Genomic DNA, 17212 nt, shown 5'->3' with positions numbered 1-17212 from the left:
TAGGTGTGTGTAGGTGTGTGTAGGTGTGTGTGTAGGTGTGTGTAGGTGTGTGTAGGTGTGTGTGTGTGTAGGTGTGTGTGTGTGTAGGTGTGTGTGTGTGTGTGTGTGTGTGTGTGTGTGTGTGTGTGTGTGTGTGTGTGTGTGTGTGTGTGTGTGTGTGTGTGTGTGTGTGTGTGTGTGTGTGTGTGTAGGTGTGCGGGTGTGTAGGTGTGCGAGTGTGTGTGTGTCCCTAATGACCGTGTGTGATATGTGTGGCCCTAATACACCCCAGCGTGTATAGGTGTAAGTATCTCTAATGTCCCCCACTTATAACTCCCAACTTTTTGAGATAAGAAAAAAGGGACACTTAAGCCATGCCCCTGCCACACCCCTGATCACGCCCCCACCACATCCCTAGTCACGCATACCATAAAGATTTCATAAGAAAAATAGGTTTTATAATTCATACCACACTGTTCCTTTCTATCCTGGTTCATTTTCCTTCATAGTAACATTTTAAAATTAGCAATATATCAATTTAAAGGATGGGAATAAAGTTTAGAGTCAAACACATTTTTGGTATAGAAATATATATATCTATATAGAAATAGGGGAAAAGTCCTGAAAGAGGGACAAATGAGGAGGAAAGATGGACAGGGCTCTCAAAAAAAGGGACTGTCCCTCCGAAAGAGGGACAGTTGGGAGCTATGCCCACTGTGTATGTGCAGCCCTAATGCCCTACAGAAGGGGTGCCCATTAGGTAGATCGCAAAGGACTTCTTGGTAGATGCAGACCTCACCGTGTGTGTGTGTTGTGTGTGTTGTGTGTGTTGGTGTGTGTTGGTGTGTGTTGGTGTGTGTTGGTGTGTGTTGGTGTGTGTTGGTGTGTGTTGGTGTGTGTTGGTGTGTGTTGGTGTGTGTTGGTGTGTGTTGGTGTGTGTGTGTGTGTGTGTGTCCCCTATGCCTCCCAGTGTGTGTGCATAGCCCTAATGCTCCACAGTTCGTGTGCAGCCCCTGATATCTTGGTTAACGGCGGAAGTTTGGGCACCTCCAGTTTTTGCCATTTTAATTTTTTCCCGGTGGTGGAAGGGGAAGGGTTCAGGGCTTTTTTTTTGGGGGGGGGGGGGGGGGGGTTGTTGCGGCGGAGGGGATGGTTAAGGTTGCGTTTTTTTCTTTACATAGGTAGGGTGGAGCTACAGATGATCACATGACACAGACCACCAAAACTGGCTTACCAAACGCAGCCTCCGTATGAGAGGTGTGAGCAGAGGAAGAGGAAGGGCTTGTTGTTAAGGATTAGAACTATTCACAGCACACACAGAGCTAAATAATCAAAACAAACTATTATTTGCCACACCCCGTGATATGTACATATTACAAAAATATTGTGTAATGACTACTTCACCAACAAGAGGGCTTTCCCAGCACTACAGAGCCATACCATTTACAGTGATATATTACAAAACCATGACGTTTACAGTTACTTAAGGAGGACCATCACAGACTATGGAAACTATTCCATTACATCTAAAAAAAATATTCCGCTCCAGCATAAATTACCATGCCTGGTGCACATTTCATGACCCGTGTACTTCATCGGTGGCTGCCTGATGCACGTTTCACTTCCTCAGGGGCTGCCGACGCACGCTTCATGACCAGTGTCACTTCCTAGAGTCCTGGTTATCCTCAACTCAACTAACCAGCAATCTCACCCAGCCAGCACAAATCGCTGGCAGTACTCACAGTGATGAAGACCAATTTCTAAGGCTGTTTGTGGCTTTTGCTGGGCTTAAGACTGGGTTCCACAGCTCCCCCAAGGTTAATATACTTTCAATTATTGTATTTTAAAAAGGACAGCTGAAGTGAGAAGAATATGGAGGCTGCCATATTTATCTCCTGTTAAACAATACATGCTGCCTGGCAGCCCTGCTGATCTATTTGGCCGCAGTAGTATTGGAATACTATCCAGCCAGTGATGTTAAAGAGGACCTGTAAAATCATCACATTGAGGTTCACCAGCTCATCAGTCTATAATAAATCATGATGCATTTCACATCACTTTAGTCCAAATACCAAACTCCAATTCATGCCCTTTTATTATTAACACCAAATACCATCAGTGTGATACCCATGTGGTTATAGTATTCCAATGTGTGAAATTATGGGTTGCACCTGGTCAAATATAGTAATTGACCACATGTCAATTCATGTTTTCCTGTAATAACATGTCATGTGACTATGATACATCATGTCATGTCTCTCGGCAATATGTCATGTGACTATACAATGTTAATTTGACTCTATAATGCCACGTGCCATGGGTCGGGTTTCTATTATACCATCAAGGCTGGATTCATACGGTTTGTGCCCTTAGGCCATACATGTCAAACTCTGGTCCGTGGGCCAAATCTGGCTCCCTCAGAGCCATTAAATTTGGCCCCCAAGTGGTTTCTCCACTTTGCATTATGTTTGGCCCACTGTAGTCCACCAGGAAAGCTATATTGGGTACAAAAGCCCTAAGACATAAGGGAAGCCATATGGGGGAGGTAGGGGGAAAGCACTAAACACTAGGGTGCTCTATAGGGAAGGGTGGGGGCCACTAGACACCAGGGAACTGTATAGGGGTTGGAGGGGGGCCATTAGACACCAGGGAACTTTATAAGGGAGATAGGTGGCCAGGAGACTATGAGATCAGCCCGCGATTAGGTCACAGTGTTCAGTTTCGGCCCACTTTGTATTCGAGTTTGACACCCCTGCCCTAGGCAAAGTACTGGTATGTTGGGCTCCCCTTCCATGTGCAGCCCCCTCTTCCATGTGTATCATCCATGTACAGCAGCCCCTCCTATCCCATGTGCAGCCCCCTCTCCCATGTGTATCATCCATGTACAGCAGCCCCTCCCATTCCATGTGCCGCCCCTCCATGTGTATCATCCATGTGCAGCAGCGCCCTCCCATTCCATGTGCAGCCCACTCTTCCATGTGTATGATCCAAGTACAGCAGCACCCATCCAATTCCATGTGCAGCCCCCTCTTCCATGTGTATCATCCATGTACTGCAGCCCCTCCCATTCCATGTGCAACCCCCTCTTCCATGTGTATCATCCATGTACTGCAGCACCCCTCCCATTCCATGTGCAGCCCCCTCTTCCATGTATATCATCCCTGTACTGCAGCTCCTCTCTTATGAACCTTGGGCATTGGCTTCCATTTTCATGTGTTGCTCCCCTTTTGCAGCCTTCTCTTTCATATATATAGCAATGCCTAATTCATGTGCAGGTGCTCCCTTAGGCTGCAGCCACCCAAGGCCCGGGCCTTTCCAGATAGGCAGCCCTGAATATCAGGTGTATATCATGCAACCCCAGCGCTCATACATAGAATGCAATAACAGCAGTTTTGCACACTGCGATTCTGATAAATATGTACAAGTGTGAGTGTAAATGTAAAGCTGCATCTCCACTTGCTATGCTGGTTTGTGTTTATTGAGCATAAAAAAAAAAAATGCGTTATCTATCAACCCATTGCAAATCAAGGGTCTGTTTCCCATTTAAATGCCCTCTTCCACGCATAGAAAAACAAACTGACATTCATGCATCGGCATGGCTATCCATTATATCGAGCACAAACGCGTGCACACACATACATAGAGAAAAAAAAACAAACACACGCCTGGAACTGAAGGAGGTAAGTGCAAATCCAGCGTAGCAAGTATAAACAAGACATTGACCTAATATTGACCATATACTGACTCTCATACAACAAAGTGTACTGCATGCATACATGTTGGTGTTAAAGCAGGAGGATTATTTATCCATACTATGCCAGGGGGAAAAAACACATACATAAGTAGATAAATACTTGATCTACTTACATAACACTGTCCACGTTTTGATTTCAGTGAATTTTATATAGTAAATTAAGAGAATTCTCTTCCTAGTGGGAACCATGTCTTTTGCCCACAGCTGAGGCTAAATACTGATGTCATTTCGGCCCTTATCTTTTTTTTTTTCTTTTCTCCTCCAATTGCTGAGTCACCTTGTAAACACAAGTGAGCGGGGGATTGTGTTTCAGATAAGCAGCTAGGCAGGGGGGAAAATGGAAGAGGAGGAATATATTATAGATAAAAAAGAACCCCCAGCATGCAACTGTTTGGCACTGACTACTAAAGGGCCAGTGCTCCTTAAAGTGAACCTCCAGACTAAAAATCGACTCAGCAGCACTGAAAAGGCTTGGTGTTTAACAGTTTCACAGCATCAGAACTTTCTTTTCTGTTTCTGTTTCTCTTATACAAGCCTCATTTTTACCTGCACAGAAGAAAACTGCCCGGGCATTTTTCCCCTAATGCTGTGCAAAGCATGATGGGATTTCTGATTTTGTTTTTCTCGTTCTGCTGTTTTGGTGCAATTTTTTTTTTTTTTTACATTTTGAATTTGACATTTGAAGCCTAGCGTGTGCAGTTGGGAGGAGTAATCAGGACACAGGACAGTTGGAACTGTGTCTCATGCTCCCTGTCACCTCCTTTCAACCAAAAAGATGGCTGCCCCCATGACAAAGATGGCAGCCCCCATGAATCACAAACATTTGCCTGTTCTTTTAAAACAGGGTGGGTAAAAGATTACATTACCTATCTATTCTAATTAACATAACTAATGTAACTTAATGACAGTATGTTTGTTTAGGCTGAAGTTCCCCTTTAAGTATGTGATAACTCCAAATCATAACCACAGAAAAAGTTTTGAATGCAGGATTAGCAGCTTTATAAAACTTAATACACTCAGACCAGTTGCTGTTGAAATCAGGGCTATGGAGTCGGTACAAAAATCCACCGAATCCGAAGTTTAGGATTCCACCGACTCCTCTAATTTGCATATTACAATCTTGTTTAATGAAAGTATGTAACATGAAATGCGTCTCTTAACTGCCAACGCTTAGGAATTTTAAAAGACAACTGAAGTGAGAAGGATATGGAGACTGCCATATTTATTCCCTTTAGTCATAGACTAAAACTAGTCCTTAGTAAGAGTACTTGTAAAAAAGGTACAGGCTGGATCAAAGAACATCTATCAGGCCCTAGGCAATGTGACTGTGGGTGCATGTAAGAGTGATGTGCAGGTACTCTGCAGGGAAATGAGGAGATTCTTCCTCTATTACACATTCTTCATGCACAATCTGAACCAGGTTTATGGGTGATAAACACCTCTGTGTTCAATGTGCACAGCATTCTCAGTGGATTCCCTGCAGCTCTGTTGGGAGTGCATATGTAGAGTATAGTACTACTGTGTAACAAAGTAAACCTGAGACAGATGAAATTAAAGTTTTATACATACCTGGGGCTTCCTCCAGCCCCCTTCAGGCTAATCAGTCCCTCGCTGTCCTCCTCCGCCACCTGGATCTTCTGCTATGAGTCCAGGTACTTAAGCCAGTCTGGCGTAGTGCGCAAGCACACACTCTGCCGCAGCACTGCAGCACTGTTGCGCAGGTGCAGAATGCTCCTGGCTGTGGAAGCGGCATGCGGCCGGACTGCGCTGACTGGCTGAATTACCAGGACTCATAGCAGAAGATCCGGGTGGTGGAGGTGGACAGCGAGGGACTAATTAGCCTGAAGGGGGCTAGAAGAAGCCCCAGGTATGTCTAAAACTTTTCTTTTCATCCTTCTCAGGTACCATTTAATTCATAGTCACCAAACCAAATTTTAACATATCAAATTATTTGATTTCATGAGCAAAGAGAGTACATTTGCATAAATCAGAATCAACGCAGAATTATTTCCATCTCATTGACCATCTCTATTAGTGACACGGCTACACATCAGGCTTTATACTTACAGCATAGATGTTATGTAGTATATATAAAAGATTCCTGTGTACACATCATATATACAGTCAATCAGATGTGTATATCTGACTTTAAAAATATGGGGACTGCTTTATTGAAGCAGCACAAGGAACTAATTTTAAATTGGTTTGAAGGAAATATACCAAAAAACATCCATAGTGAAACAGAATATGATTTAAAAACCACATGTCCTCGTACACATGGAACGGTTCTAGACTTTTTGCTGCCCGAGGCAAACTTGTGAGGATAAAGTCCCCCCCAGCCCCCCGATTTGGAATGATCGCACAGCACCCGACAATTTACTCTGCTTCGTTTATTTAATGTTCTAACACAATATGCTGCAGCTCAGTACAATAGCACACTGGCTGGATGTGAGTCTGTGACAAACACACTGCTCACCCTCAGCCACTCCATTCCTCCTCAGTTAGGATGGCAGTGCCACCTACTCCCTTCTGCTGTGCAAGTCAAATGAAACACTGCTGCTTTCTTGCCTCCCCCCCCCCCTTCCCCTCCTCACGCACTGTCAGACTCATCACGCAGCGCAACAAGCTGCTTTTCCCCCCACCAATTATGACCTTTTTTTCCTCACGCTCTCTTCTTGCTTCTACTTCTACTCTGACTGCATGCTGTTAGTGTAAACAGAGTACAAACATGCCACCCCTGAAATCTCTGCGCCTGGTGCAAATGTGTCACCTTGCTTCATGAGAGAACTGGCCCTGACTGCATGATGTGCCAGTGAACCTCAATAAGTATACATGTTGTAGTAAAAAGGATCTCCAGGCAACAAATGTCTGGTGCTACAACATGCCCTCCAACTCCCCTACATGTGTTCACTCACCAACGCGGCCAGATTTCTACTCTTTACCGCCCAAGGCCACTGTCAGCAGCCGACCCTTCAGTATAGGTAGCCAGATGACCCTCCCCCCCCCCACCTCCAGTACAGGTAGACAGATAACCCTCCCCCCTCCTCCAGTTTAGATAGCCTGATGACTCCTCCCCTCCCTTCCTCTAGTTTAAGAAGCCAGATGACCCTTCACCCCCCAGTATAGCCTGCTGTCCATCCACCCTTGATCCTGTGGTGCCCTAGGCCGTGGCCTTGGCTTACAACCGGCCATGCCCATAGCATGATCGTTTATGCAGAGTACAATACCTTGTATTCTGTTGACCAGGAAGAGGCTGGCACTATATAAATCAATAATAATAATGCAACATAGTAATGAACATTCCATACAGCTAAAGAAAGAGGTCACCCCCAGGGATAAATGTCAGAATGTAAATTATAGAGAGGAAAGATGTTACAATGGGCAAACCACTGGCTCAATCTATAATTAAATGAATATTGTAAACAATAAGCAATTGTATTATGTTATTTTTACTACAGTTCCTCTTTATTGTCTGTACACACTCAACAAAAGTTGCCGCAAATAACCATAATCGTGAAGCATTACCGGAGACAAAGACAGTCTTTCCCATTACATTGTCCGTACATCGTAATTGCAAGCAACCAACTTTATGTAAATACTGCATGCACAAACAGAAGTGACGTTATGCAGGATATGCACCCGTTGTGTACAACAATTGTACACAGAGGTGCATGTCATATCGGCGCCGCTCAGTTCGGCGTGGGGAGAGCCGAATGACGGCTCTCCCTGCTGCCACTAAACTCCGAGGCGGCATTAAATACTATTCCCTCTTCGAGTTGTCGCAACTTGGAGGGAGATTTAATTCGGGGTCTGGCAGCCGCCTGAGCCCTGAACTACTGCTACGCATCATAGCATTACTGCTATGATGGCGCCCAGTTTCGGTGCTCAGCTCTTAAAGCCGCACGCCGAAATCAGCTGATTTGGTAAACACCGGTGCAACTGCATGATATCTGCCCAACAGTTGTCGGAATTGATCTGCCGGATGAATCAGGCAAAATACCTGATATATTGGTCTCTAATCGCTGACATCTGGCTACTTTTTTTTTTTACAAGATTGTCGTCCGATAAAGCGCAAACTGTAGTTTATCGGACGTTTTAACCTCTTGAGGACCGCAGTGTTAAACCCCCCTAAAGACCAGGCCAATGTTCACTAAATTGGCCACTGCAGCTTTAAGGCCAAGCTGCAGGGCCGCACAACACAGCACACGAGTGATTCCCCCCCGCCCCCTTTTCTCCCCACCAACAGAGCTCTCTCTCTGTTGGTGGGGTCTGATCGCCCCATTGTTTATTTTTTTATTTATCAATATTTGTTTTTGTTTGTTTTTTTAAAATTACTATTTATTTTTTTCCCTGAAAACGCTCCCTCCCCCCAGCCAGCCAATGACGCGATCGGCTGTCCTAGGCTTCAGCCTATGAAAGCCGATCACTCTCCTGTGGGCCAGTACAACGTTGCTGAAGATCGCAGCTCTGTACTTAGTAAAAAGACGGCGGTTTCGCCATCTAACAGTCTCCCGAGCAGCGATCACCGCTCGGAGACTGAAGGCGGGGCGGTGCGCCGCCTCCCAAGCAGGAGATGCGCGCAATCTCCTGCAATAGCCGGCTCCAGGACCTGACACCAATTGGCTGCCACGGTCACGCCCTTTGGCGTGATGCGGTCGTTAGGTAGTTAACTTTTGCTGAGCGTGTGTACATAGCTGTAGTCCTAAGCCTAGCCATACACTTGTGGACTTTTCTTCAAATCAAGGAAGATATTACTGTAGGTTAAAACCATTACACTGAACAAAAAATAATTAAAAGAAACTATGGCTTGATTGACTGATCCAAAACTTGGGGAATGTCATTCTGTTTATTGCACGATGTCAGAGCCGAATTTACCATAAGGCACTGTAGGCACATGCCTACAGGCGCCTGATGATGGAAAGGCATCCAGATTCCCTCCCCAAGCGCCTCCATCCCTCCCTACGCAGAGTCCCGATGAGATAGTGAACAAGAGATTGCTCAACCTGCTCTCTGCATTCAACTGATGAGCTCTCCCCTCAGTCAGGGGCACCTCTAGCTACCTGATACTTGGGGACACCTCTAGCTACTTCATATGGAGGTTCCTTTAGCTACTTACTACTTGGGGCAACTCTAGCTACTTAACGTTGAGGATACCTCTGGCTACCTAATAGTAAGGGACACCTGTAGCTACATAGAATAGACAAGGGAAGCAAGGGAGAAGGGACAGCTGGGCCAGCACACTTGTGGTACGGCTCAGCGGGACTTTGTAGACTCCTAGAGGGCGAAGTCAGAGGAGCCTATAGGAACAGATGTTCTGGCACCCCAGAGGTTAATCTGGGCCTGAATGACAGGAATGCAGGGCAGTCACAGTGCAGTAACTTTGTACACCATTGAATGGTATAAAGTTAGCGATGTCGGTGGTCTGATAGCTACTAAGATTTCATAGAGTAAAACAATTGCTGCTCTGTAACCCATTTCCAATCAAGGAGAGGTTTGGTGAACATTAAATAATGTATGGCTCAGTGGCGGACAAGGCCAACAGTGGGCCCCTGTGCGAAATAAATAAAAGGGCCCCATGACAGTGGCCATGGTCATAACAGATTATGGTTGGATCCATATAACGTCAGTAACAAAAGTACATGAACTTAGGTCACATTCTGTAGGCACTATATTAATTTATACTTGTATTTGTATATGATTGGGACTCAGAGCAGGATCATCCACCAGGCAACCTAGGCAGGTGCTTGGGACCTGGTGGGTGTTATGGGGAACACCTGCCACCTTCTCTGACCTCTCTCCACTTCAACCAAAAGGACTAGAAGTGGGCCCCAAATCTACGACCTTGCGTAGGGCCCCATTACATCTTATTCCATCTCTGATGGGGCTACAAGAAATGATCACTGTTTCTCAGGGGTAGAGAAGGAAATACATGGAAGACAGTCTAGAGATTACTCATGCCTTGTGCTGCAGCTGCATGGGCCCTGGAGGACATGGTGCCCCTGTGCGGCTGCATGGGCCCTGGAGGACATGGTGCCCCTGTGCGGCTGCATGGGCCCTAGAGGACATGAGGCCCCTGTGCGGCTGCATGGGCCCTAGAGGACATGGGGCCCCTGTGCGGCTGCACGGTCTGCACGGGATATGTCCGCCTCTTGTATGTCTAGCTTTACAGGTCTTTCCCCCAAATCATTGATCACAAGGACTGTCATGATGTCACTAGCTTGTCACTGTGTCACCAGCCAGCAAACAATGGCCACTTGGCTGTTGACAAATATGACAGCTTATAAGTGTGCCTGGCATGTGGACTCAGGACTCAGTGAGGACTTGCAGAGTGTTTACTAAATCCTCATATACTTAAGCCTGAGTCTTTCAAGGTAGCCTGAATGGCAATACACACATTTACAGAGCAGGGAAGGGCCGCTCAGACACAATAGTAGCAAACTCTGGATAATCCTCTCCCAAGTTCAGCAGGTTAAAAAGTTACCCAAAAAGGGGGAATCACCAGTTTAACCGAATGACCCAGAGACCCTGAAATATCCCTCCCCCCCATGGCTCTAGCTACAATGCCTGCTCTGATCTCCTAGGCCAGACCACAATGGCTCACATACCATTTTATGTTTGGTACTCAGAACTCCCAATCGGCTCTGAAAGATAAGCAACAGCATAATGGCCTTTATATGAAGAACATTTCTTTGTTACAGCTGATACAAATCCTGCAATAAATCCGCAGTGTTTCTACTTACTGCTTTCATGGAAGCAGACATCGGATTAACATCCTGGCCTCAATGCCCTAAGCTTTATCAAACGTTTCATAATGTACCTCATGGGCAAAACCTAATTTTGAATTCACTAAGGTGTTATATATTTATCGAATGTTTTATCGCTTAAAAAACATTCAATAAATCTATAACACTTTAGTAAATTCAAAATTAGATTTTACCCATGAGGTAAATGATCAAATGATTGATAAAGGGTTTGATAAAGCTTTGTGAATTGAGGCCAATGTATTTACAAATTAGCTGCTCTGCTGAGGCAGCCAGCTGACACAGCTGAGAAACAGTGGTGATTAGCTACAGATGGGGTGGGGGGGGGAGGATTAGACAGGCGAAACTCTCTAAATACACACATGTTGCATTTCTCTAGGCTTTCCTTCTGTCCTGTGCAAGAGTCCAGGTCCAAATTAAATTCCTATGATCGTTTATACTAAAAGTTTTACATTTAAAATCAATACATTACCTATTGGAGAAATTCATCCCTACCCACCTCCTCCTCCTCCACTGACATGCCAGTCCTGCACTCTCACTGCATCACAGTCTAGACCAGTGATGGCTAACCTTGGCACTCCAGCTGTGGTGGAACTACAAGTCCCATGAAGCATTGCAATACTCTGACAGCTCTAAGCATAACTCGGGGAGGCAGAGGCATGATGGGATTTGTAGTTTTGTCACAGCTGGAGTGCCAAGGTTAGCCATCACTGGTCTAGACCAATGGTGTACCTAGGATATTTAGCATCCGGTGCCGAGTACTGACACCTCCCCCACCTAATTTTTTTTCAAAGTCCCGGCACACTAAGTGTATTGTGGCAAAACTGTGGGGGGGAAAGGGTGCATGCGGCGCATGCTACTACAAAAAAGTGGGCATTGCCATGACCGGATGTGGGCGGAGCTAATTGTAATGTAATAGTGTAACTCACGGGCAGTGGGCCCGAGTTTCCTCCCAAAACACAGTTAGGTAAACTGACCCTAAAAGTAATTAAACAATGTTAAAGTGGACCTGAACTCTTGCACAGGACACAAGGAAAACAGAAATAAATGCACTGTTTGTTTTTAGAGAGAAGAGCCTATCTAATTCCCTCTCATCTTCAAGTAATCACAAGTGTAATTTGATCTCTCAGCACAGAAATTCAGCAGTCCTCGGCAGGCACAGCTAATATGTAAACACAGGATGTTAACCCTTTGTCTGCTTCCATGAAAGCAGCAAGTAGACAAACGGCAGATTTATTGCAGGATGTGTATCAGCTGTAACAAAAACATTTTTCTTTGAGGGTTATTATGCTGTTGCTTATGTTTTAGAGCAGAGAGGAAGTTCTGAGTTCCGGTCCGCTTTAAAGGAAAAAAAAAAAAAAAAAAAAAAAAGAAAGAACCGCCCCACACAAGAAAGCAGCGTTTCCCCCCATGATGTGGTGGAATGAGAGATTTGCATCATGGATGTGCAGACAATAAGTATGCAGAAACCGTATGAGGGTTGGAACCTACTAGAGCGCTTTTATGAGCGTTTAGGGAGCGCTTTAAATCGCTAGCGATTTCCCTAAGCGCTCTACCAATGTAGATGAATTTAACAAATTCCACAGTAGTGATTGCAATTAGCAAAATCGCAGGACATGCAGCATTTTGGGAGCATGTGCACTTCAATGTGAAGTATATGAGCGCTGGCAAATCGCTAATGAATCGTTACACATAGCTAATTGTGTGATTTTAAATGGCTGCAAACTGTAAAAGAAAAAAAAAAAAAAAAAAAAAAAAAAAAAAGATAATTTGAAAGGACCAATCAGAATTTAAATCGCCAATTGCAGCCAAAAAGCGTACATCACTCCCAAAATTGCCAGAAAACGCTCATAAAATCGCTAATTAAAAAACGCTACTGATGGCGATGGCGCTTTTTGCGATTTGTAGTGGGTTCCAGGCCTGATTCTATTGTCCGTGATTTTTCAAGAAATTGATTTTTACAGTGATTTGAATGCAGCTCCATTAGGACCTTTTTAAAAACAAACACGTATCGATAAGCACTCTGGAGTGTCGCTGCCCTTTTCTGCCCAGCCACAGAGTGGCTTATATATGATTTTTATTATTATTTTTTTTTATTTTTTTGGCTTCAAATGTGTTTTGAAAATAAAGCCAAAACACCTCAGCAACAAGAGCACAGGCAGCACTAAAAACCTCTTCAATCACTGCTAACACTAGCTAACCCAAGAAGGATTACATTGTAAAGCTCACCTACCAGGGTCACCTGATCAGCCTGCAGCACCCCCTGTCAGATGCTACGCACTTGAAACAAAAAAAAAAACCGAGAGCCCAATATAGTGCAGTAAGTCTAACAATTGTTGGCTAAATAATTAACAGATGTGAATATACTCACAAACACGGGTTACCACATAGGCAACCACTTGAAATGCAGGTGGGGAGCATTAGAACCTGACCCCACTCAGGCTTAAGAAGTCGCTCTCTGTAGATAGAAAGAAGGGGATAGTCCCCTCCACCCAAGGTGGACTATATACTGCTATAGACAGAGGCGCATTGCCACTATTGGACCTTTTTGAGCTTGCACTCCTTGCCTTAGGAAGCGGGTTATACCTGCGAAACGCGTTGGAGTGCCAAAATAAATTGTTATTTGCGATTTGAACAATCTCGATTGTGAATTTCAGGAGGTAAGTCCACCTGTACTCCTTTTTAGTTGTTTTTAGATCATTTTAACCTGCCTGGCGCCTCTGTCCAAATTTGCACTGTCAGATGCTACAGCTGACATCAGTCATTAAGCAGCCAACCAATGACGAGCAGCATGGTTGTTTTACACCACAGGTGGAAGGGGGAGGGACCCCTGCCATATCACCAGTTAACTCCATGGTAACCAAGCAGATCAACGGTCCATCTAAAGATGCCCAGCCCCAGACATGATACAATTTTTAATTTTTTTTTATTAGATAATTTAGTTTGATTATTCCGTTAGATCGAATATAAAGATTTTTCCAACATGTCTGATTGGATTTTTATAGAAAAAAAAAACATGGGATAATCATTCGTTTTTCTTGATCGAAAAAAAAAAAGGTTCTTTTCAACTTTCATCCTATTCAATCGTTTTGGTTGAAAACAAATGGAAAATCTAACAGTTTTATTGTACCGTGCATGGGTGCCAGAAGCAGGGCCTAAAGCAGGGGTCTCAAACTCGCGGCCCATTTGCGGCCCTCGATACAATATTTTGTGGCCCACGGCGGCAAAAGCTTCCTTATAGTTCGCTTCAGTGCTCCCAAGTAATCCGCCGCATCCCCACCGCTAAACGAGGGCTGCAGAGCCCCCAAATCGCCCGGGGGGCAATCCGCCGGCATTTCCTGGAAGGGGCAGAGCTTTCAGCTTCAGCTCTGCCCCTTCTGACGTCAATCGCGGTGCATCGCTGCCTCTGCCCGCCCCTCTCACTCTTCCTTCACAGAGAGGGGCGGGGAGAGGCGGCGATAGGCGATAGTTCGCTTCAGTGTGAATTTGATTTTGAAATAAAAATCAATGCAACGGATGGGGGGGGGGGGATGGGCGGAGCTGCTGATTTACTTTTTTGTGAAATTCCTTATGCGGCCCAGCCTCATCCTGACTTTGCCTCCTGCGGCCCCCAGGTAAATTGAGTTTGAGATCCCTGGCCTAAAGGTAACCATACAATATTCATCCGCGCACCCATCAACCTGTAACTGACATTAAAGAGGTCCGGTAACCAAGGATTAAACTTCATCCCAATCAGTAGCTGATATCCCCTTTCCTACGAGAAATCTTTACCTTTTCCCAAATAGATCATGAGGGGTGGGGTGGGGGGGGGGGGTTGGGTCTATATGACTGATATTGTATTGTGGTGAAACCCCGCCCACAGTGTGATGTCATGACCATGGTCCTGACAGTTTGTTGCCTGTGAACCTCTTTGCATTGTGAGAAATAATTGCTTTTTCTAACTGCCAAGCAAGCAATAGCTCTCTTTCTGTGCATAGAACTCTCAGTAAATGAACATTCCGTACAGATCACCTGGCAGAACTAAAGATGTCACCACCAGAATGTAAATCAGGGAGAGGAAAGATGTTATGATGGGCAAACACTGAATAAATCTGTAAATGAATATTGTAAAAAATAAGCAATTTTTTAATTATATTATTTTCACTACAGTACCGAGATCAAATCTAATGTCGCATCCAACGTCTAATTGGGCAAACAAATTGTATAGTGTAATCGTACTTTGATGCTGGGGATACACGGTACGTTTCTGTACCGTGTATCGACCAGCTGATCCGGCCAGCTGATAATATTCAGCTGGCCCGACCGATCAAGCCGCTCGACCCGCGCCCGCTCGATTCCCGCCGGCGGACAATGGCAGGGAATCGAACGCTGATAAGGAAGCGCCGGCGGGGACGAGCGGCAACACGGCTGAAGTCGATCCGGCGGCCAATTAGCCCGTGTATTCCCAGCATTAGACATATACTTCAGAAGTCTGACAAGAGGACAGATGCCACGCTCTGCTATTTGCGGAGAATACACTATTACAATCTGTTAAACTTTAACAGCCAGTCACAGATCACTTTCCCTCATCTGAAGGAATCCTTTGATCTACAGAAAGCTGTATTAGTATTCAGTGAGCAGCAAACTCATAAAACATATATGGAGAGGGGAGACTAAAAATTAGCTGTGCAAGTCAATCGGGGCCTTTTACAGTACATATGTACTGTATGCATTTTACCTGCACACAGTCCTTGCCTCTGCTCTCTGCCGAGGCCAGTTCTAGACTTTGTCGCCTGCAGCAATACATTATGAGGACCCCCCTGATGTGTGTGTGTGTGTGTGTGTGTGTGTGTAAAACTGAACCGAAAAAGAGACTCATCAAGCTGTGCATGGCAGGTACTGGCACTATGCTTACCTCCCTCTGCTTCCTCCAAGACAGCATCTCCTCCCTGCTGGCCCGCAGCGTCTGATCCCCAGGATGGCGGGTATGTGCTGCACTGGCGCCTCACCACTCACCCGCTCTCAGATTAGCGATGGGATCACCAGCCACATGTGAAGTCCTGATTCCTCTCTGACTACAGCAGCATCTAAGGTGACCTGGCAGCATGTAACAAGTCACATGAGGTACCGCTGTAGCCATGGATACAGGACGAGCGGATGGAGATCCCATCGATGGAACACAGAGCAGGTGAGAGAAGCGGCGCAGTGTATCTAGGGATTGGAAGACGTGGAGTGCAAGGTGAGGGACATTTGGGGAAGGGAGTCGTCTCCTGCCGCCCTCTAATTGTTGCTGCCCTGAAGCATGCGATTCATGTTCCTCCATGGAAGGTCCAGCCCTGCTCTCTGCTCATTTGGGCCTGGTACAAAAGACAATTTTCCCATCAGATAAACCGAAAATTTCACAGGGTTTGATCACTTTCAACATGTCAGAACTGCTCCTGATCAAGAAAGGGATCTATTTTGTGCAGTTTTAATCTCGAAATGGATCCCTTTCTCAATCAGAAACAGATCAGACATGTTGGGAATTATTGGATTTCTCATCGATATGATGAGAATATTGTATGGTGTGTATAAGGCATTTTTTTTTTATATCATAATAGCAGCTGGACACTTATATCTGCTATAAACCTCTGCCTAGAGTACAGCCCTCATATTTTGCTTGGTTCACTACTATACACACACACACACACACACACGATATTTATTAAGTATACATCAGTATACAATAGAATAAAATGAATAATACTGGAACCAGGTGGGAGATTATAGTTGAAAGTAATCTTTTAAATTACAAAGTCCCCAACATAGAAAGACCATGTTCATTCATCTAAAATTGTTCCAACGTGTTTCGCCACAAACAGCAGGCTTCCTCGGAGGACCAATAAATCAGTAGAGAGAAGGAGCACATACTGATTTCCAAAGTGCTACAGAAATATTCTTGTCACGCTTGGAGGTGTATTCTCCACGGTCAGCACGCGATGCATAAGCTGACGTGAAGGGGGTACACACACCAGCACAAGGAATCAGGATATCCCCAGTTTAGTGGAGGAGAGGACTGACTCCAATAGGAGATTGTGGCGCACAGAGCCGATGCAGATCCGAACAGCCACAAACAATACTTTCGTGAAAACGTCTCAGCGCAAAGTAGCGCTGAGCGCATAAACCAGAACTGAGGAGATCAGGACAGGTAGACAGAATGAACGCTTGCTTAACTAGCCATTACTTAGTGACAGCAAGCGTCCACAACAAGACAGACTGGAATGAGGCAGCCAATGCGTTTGCAGCGATGGCGTGCCTCACAAAGACAGGACAGGATAGTCAGGAAATAGCAGGATCAAGATAGATGAACGTAACACAGATAAATATACAATAAGTATGTTTTCCTAGCGTATTACAATTACAGCTATCAATGAAACTATTTGTAACGTCTGACTAACATATGTATATATCGGCAATGAACCGATATATGACATAAGCAGGAACACTGACTAGAACTGGAGCAATACAGAGAACAGGACTCAGAAGGATTCGCTATCTCTTCGCAGAGATGAACGCAATCCACAAACGGAAACAGGACAGGATTCAGAAGGATTCGCTATCTCTTCGCAGAGATGAACGCAATCCACAAACAGGACCAGGAACAGGATAACTAGCTCAGCACGGGTGATCACGATACGCGCAACCACCAAAACGTGCTGGAACTGACTAACTGAACACAGGATATAAACAGTTCGTGTAC

At 45.1% G+C, this 17212-nt stretch overlaps 1 protein-coding gene across 6 annotated transcripts in view; it reads right to left on the bottom strand.

The window, feature by feature from the left end:
* LOC137535707 (uncharacterized) overlaps nucleotides 1–17212 on the bottom strand; it is a 213913-nt gene that overhangs the window by 77996 nt on the left and 118705 nt on the right. The window contains exon 1 of one of the 6 annotated variants that reach the window (XM_068257574.1): nucleotides 12866–12888. The exons of 4 other annotated variants lie outside the window; for them this stretch is intronic. Coding sequence is in view for 1 of the 2 variants with exons in the window: in XM_068257571.1 (XP_068113672.1) it covers nucleotides 1539–1554 (16 nt within the window). In the remaining variant the exon portion in view is untranslated. Of the gene's footprint in view, nucleotides 1–1538; nucleotides 1575–12865; nucleotides 12889–17212 lie in introns of those variants that run through there. One more of the 6 variants, XM_068257571.1, reaches the window with a different exon arrangement.

Source organism: Hyperolius riggenbachi, chromosome 10 (genome assembly GCF_040937935.1).
Source record: "Hyperolius riggenbachi isolate aHypRig1 chromosome 10, aHypRig1.pri, whole genome shotgun sequence".
In the NCBI taxonomy this organism is placed as follows: Eukaryota; Metazoa; Chordata; class Amphibia; order Anura; family Hyperoliidae; genus Hyperolius; species Hyperolius riggenbachi.
The sequence above is the reverse complement of the archived record's forward strand: the minus strand, read 5'-3'. Positions and strand labels throughout refer to the sequence as shown.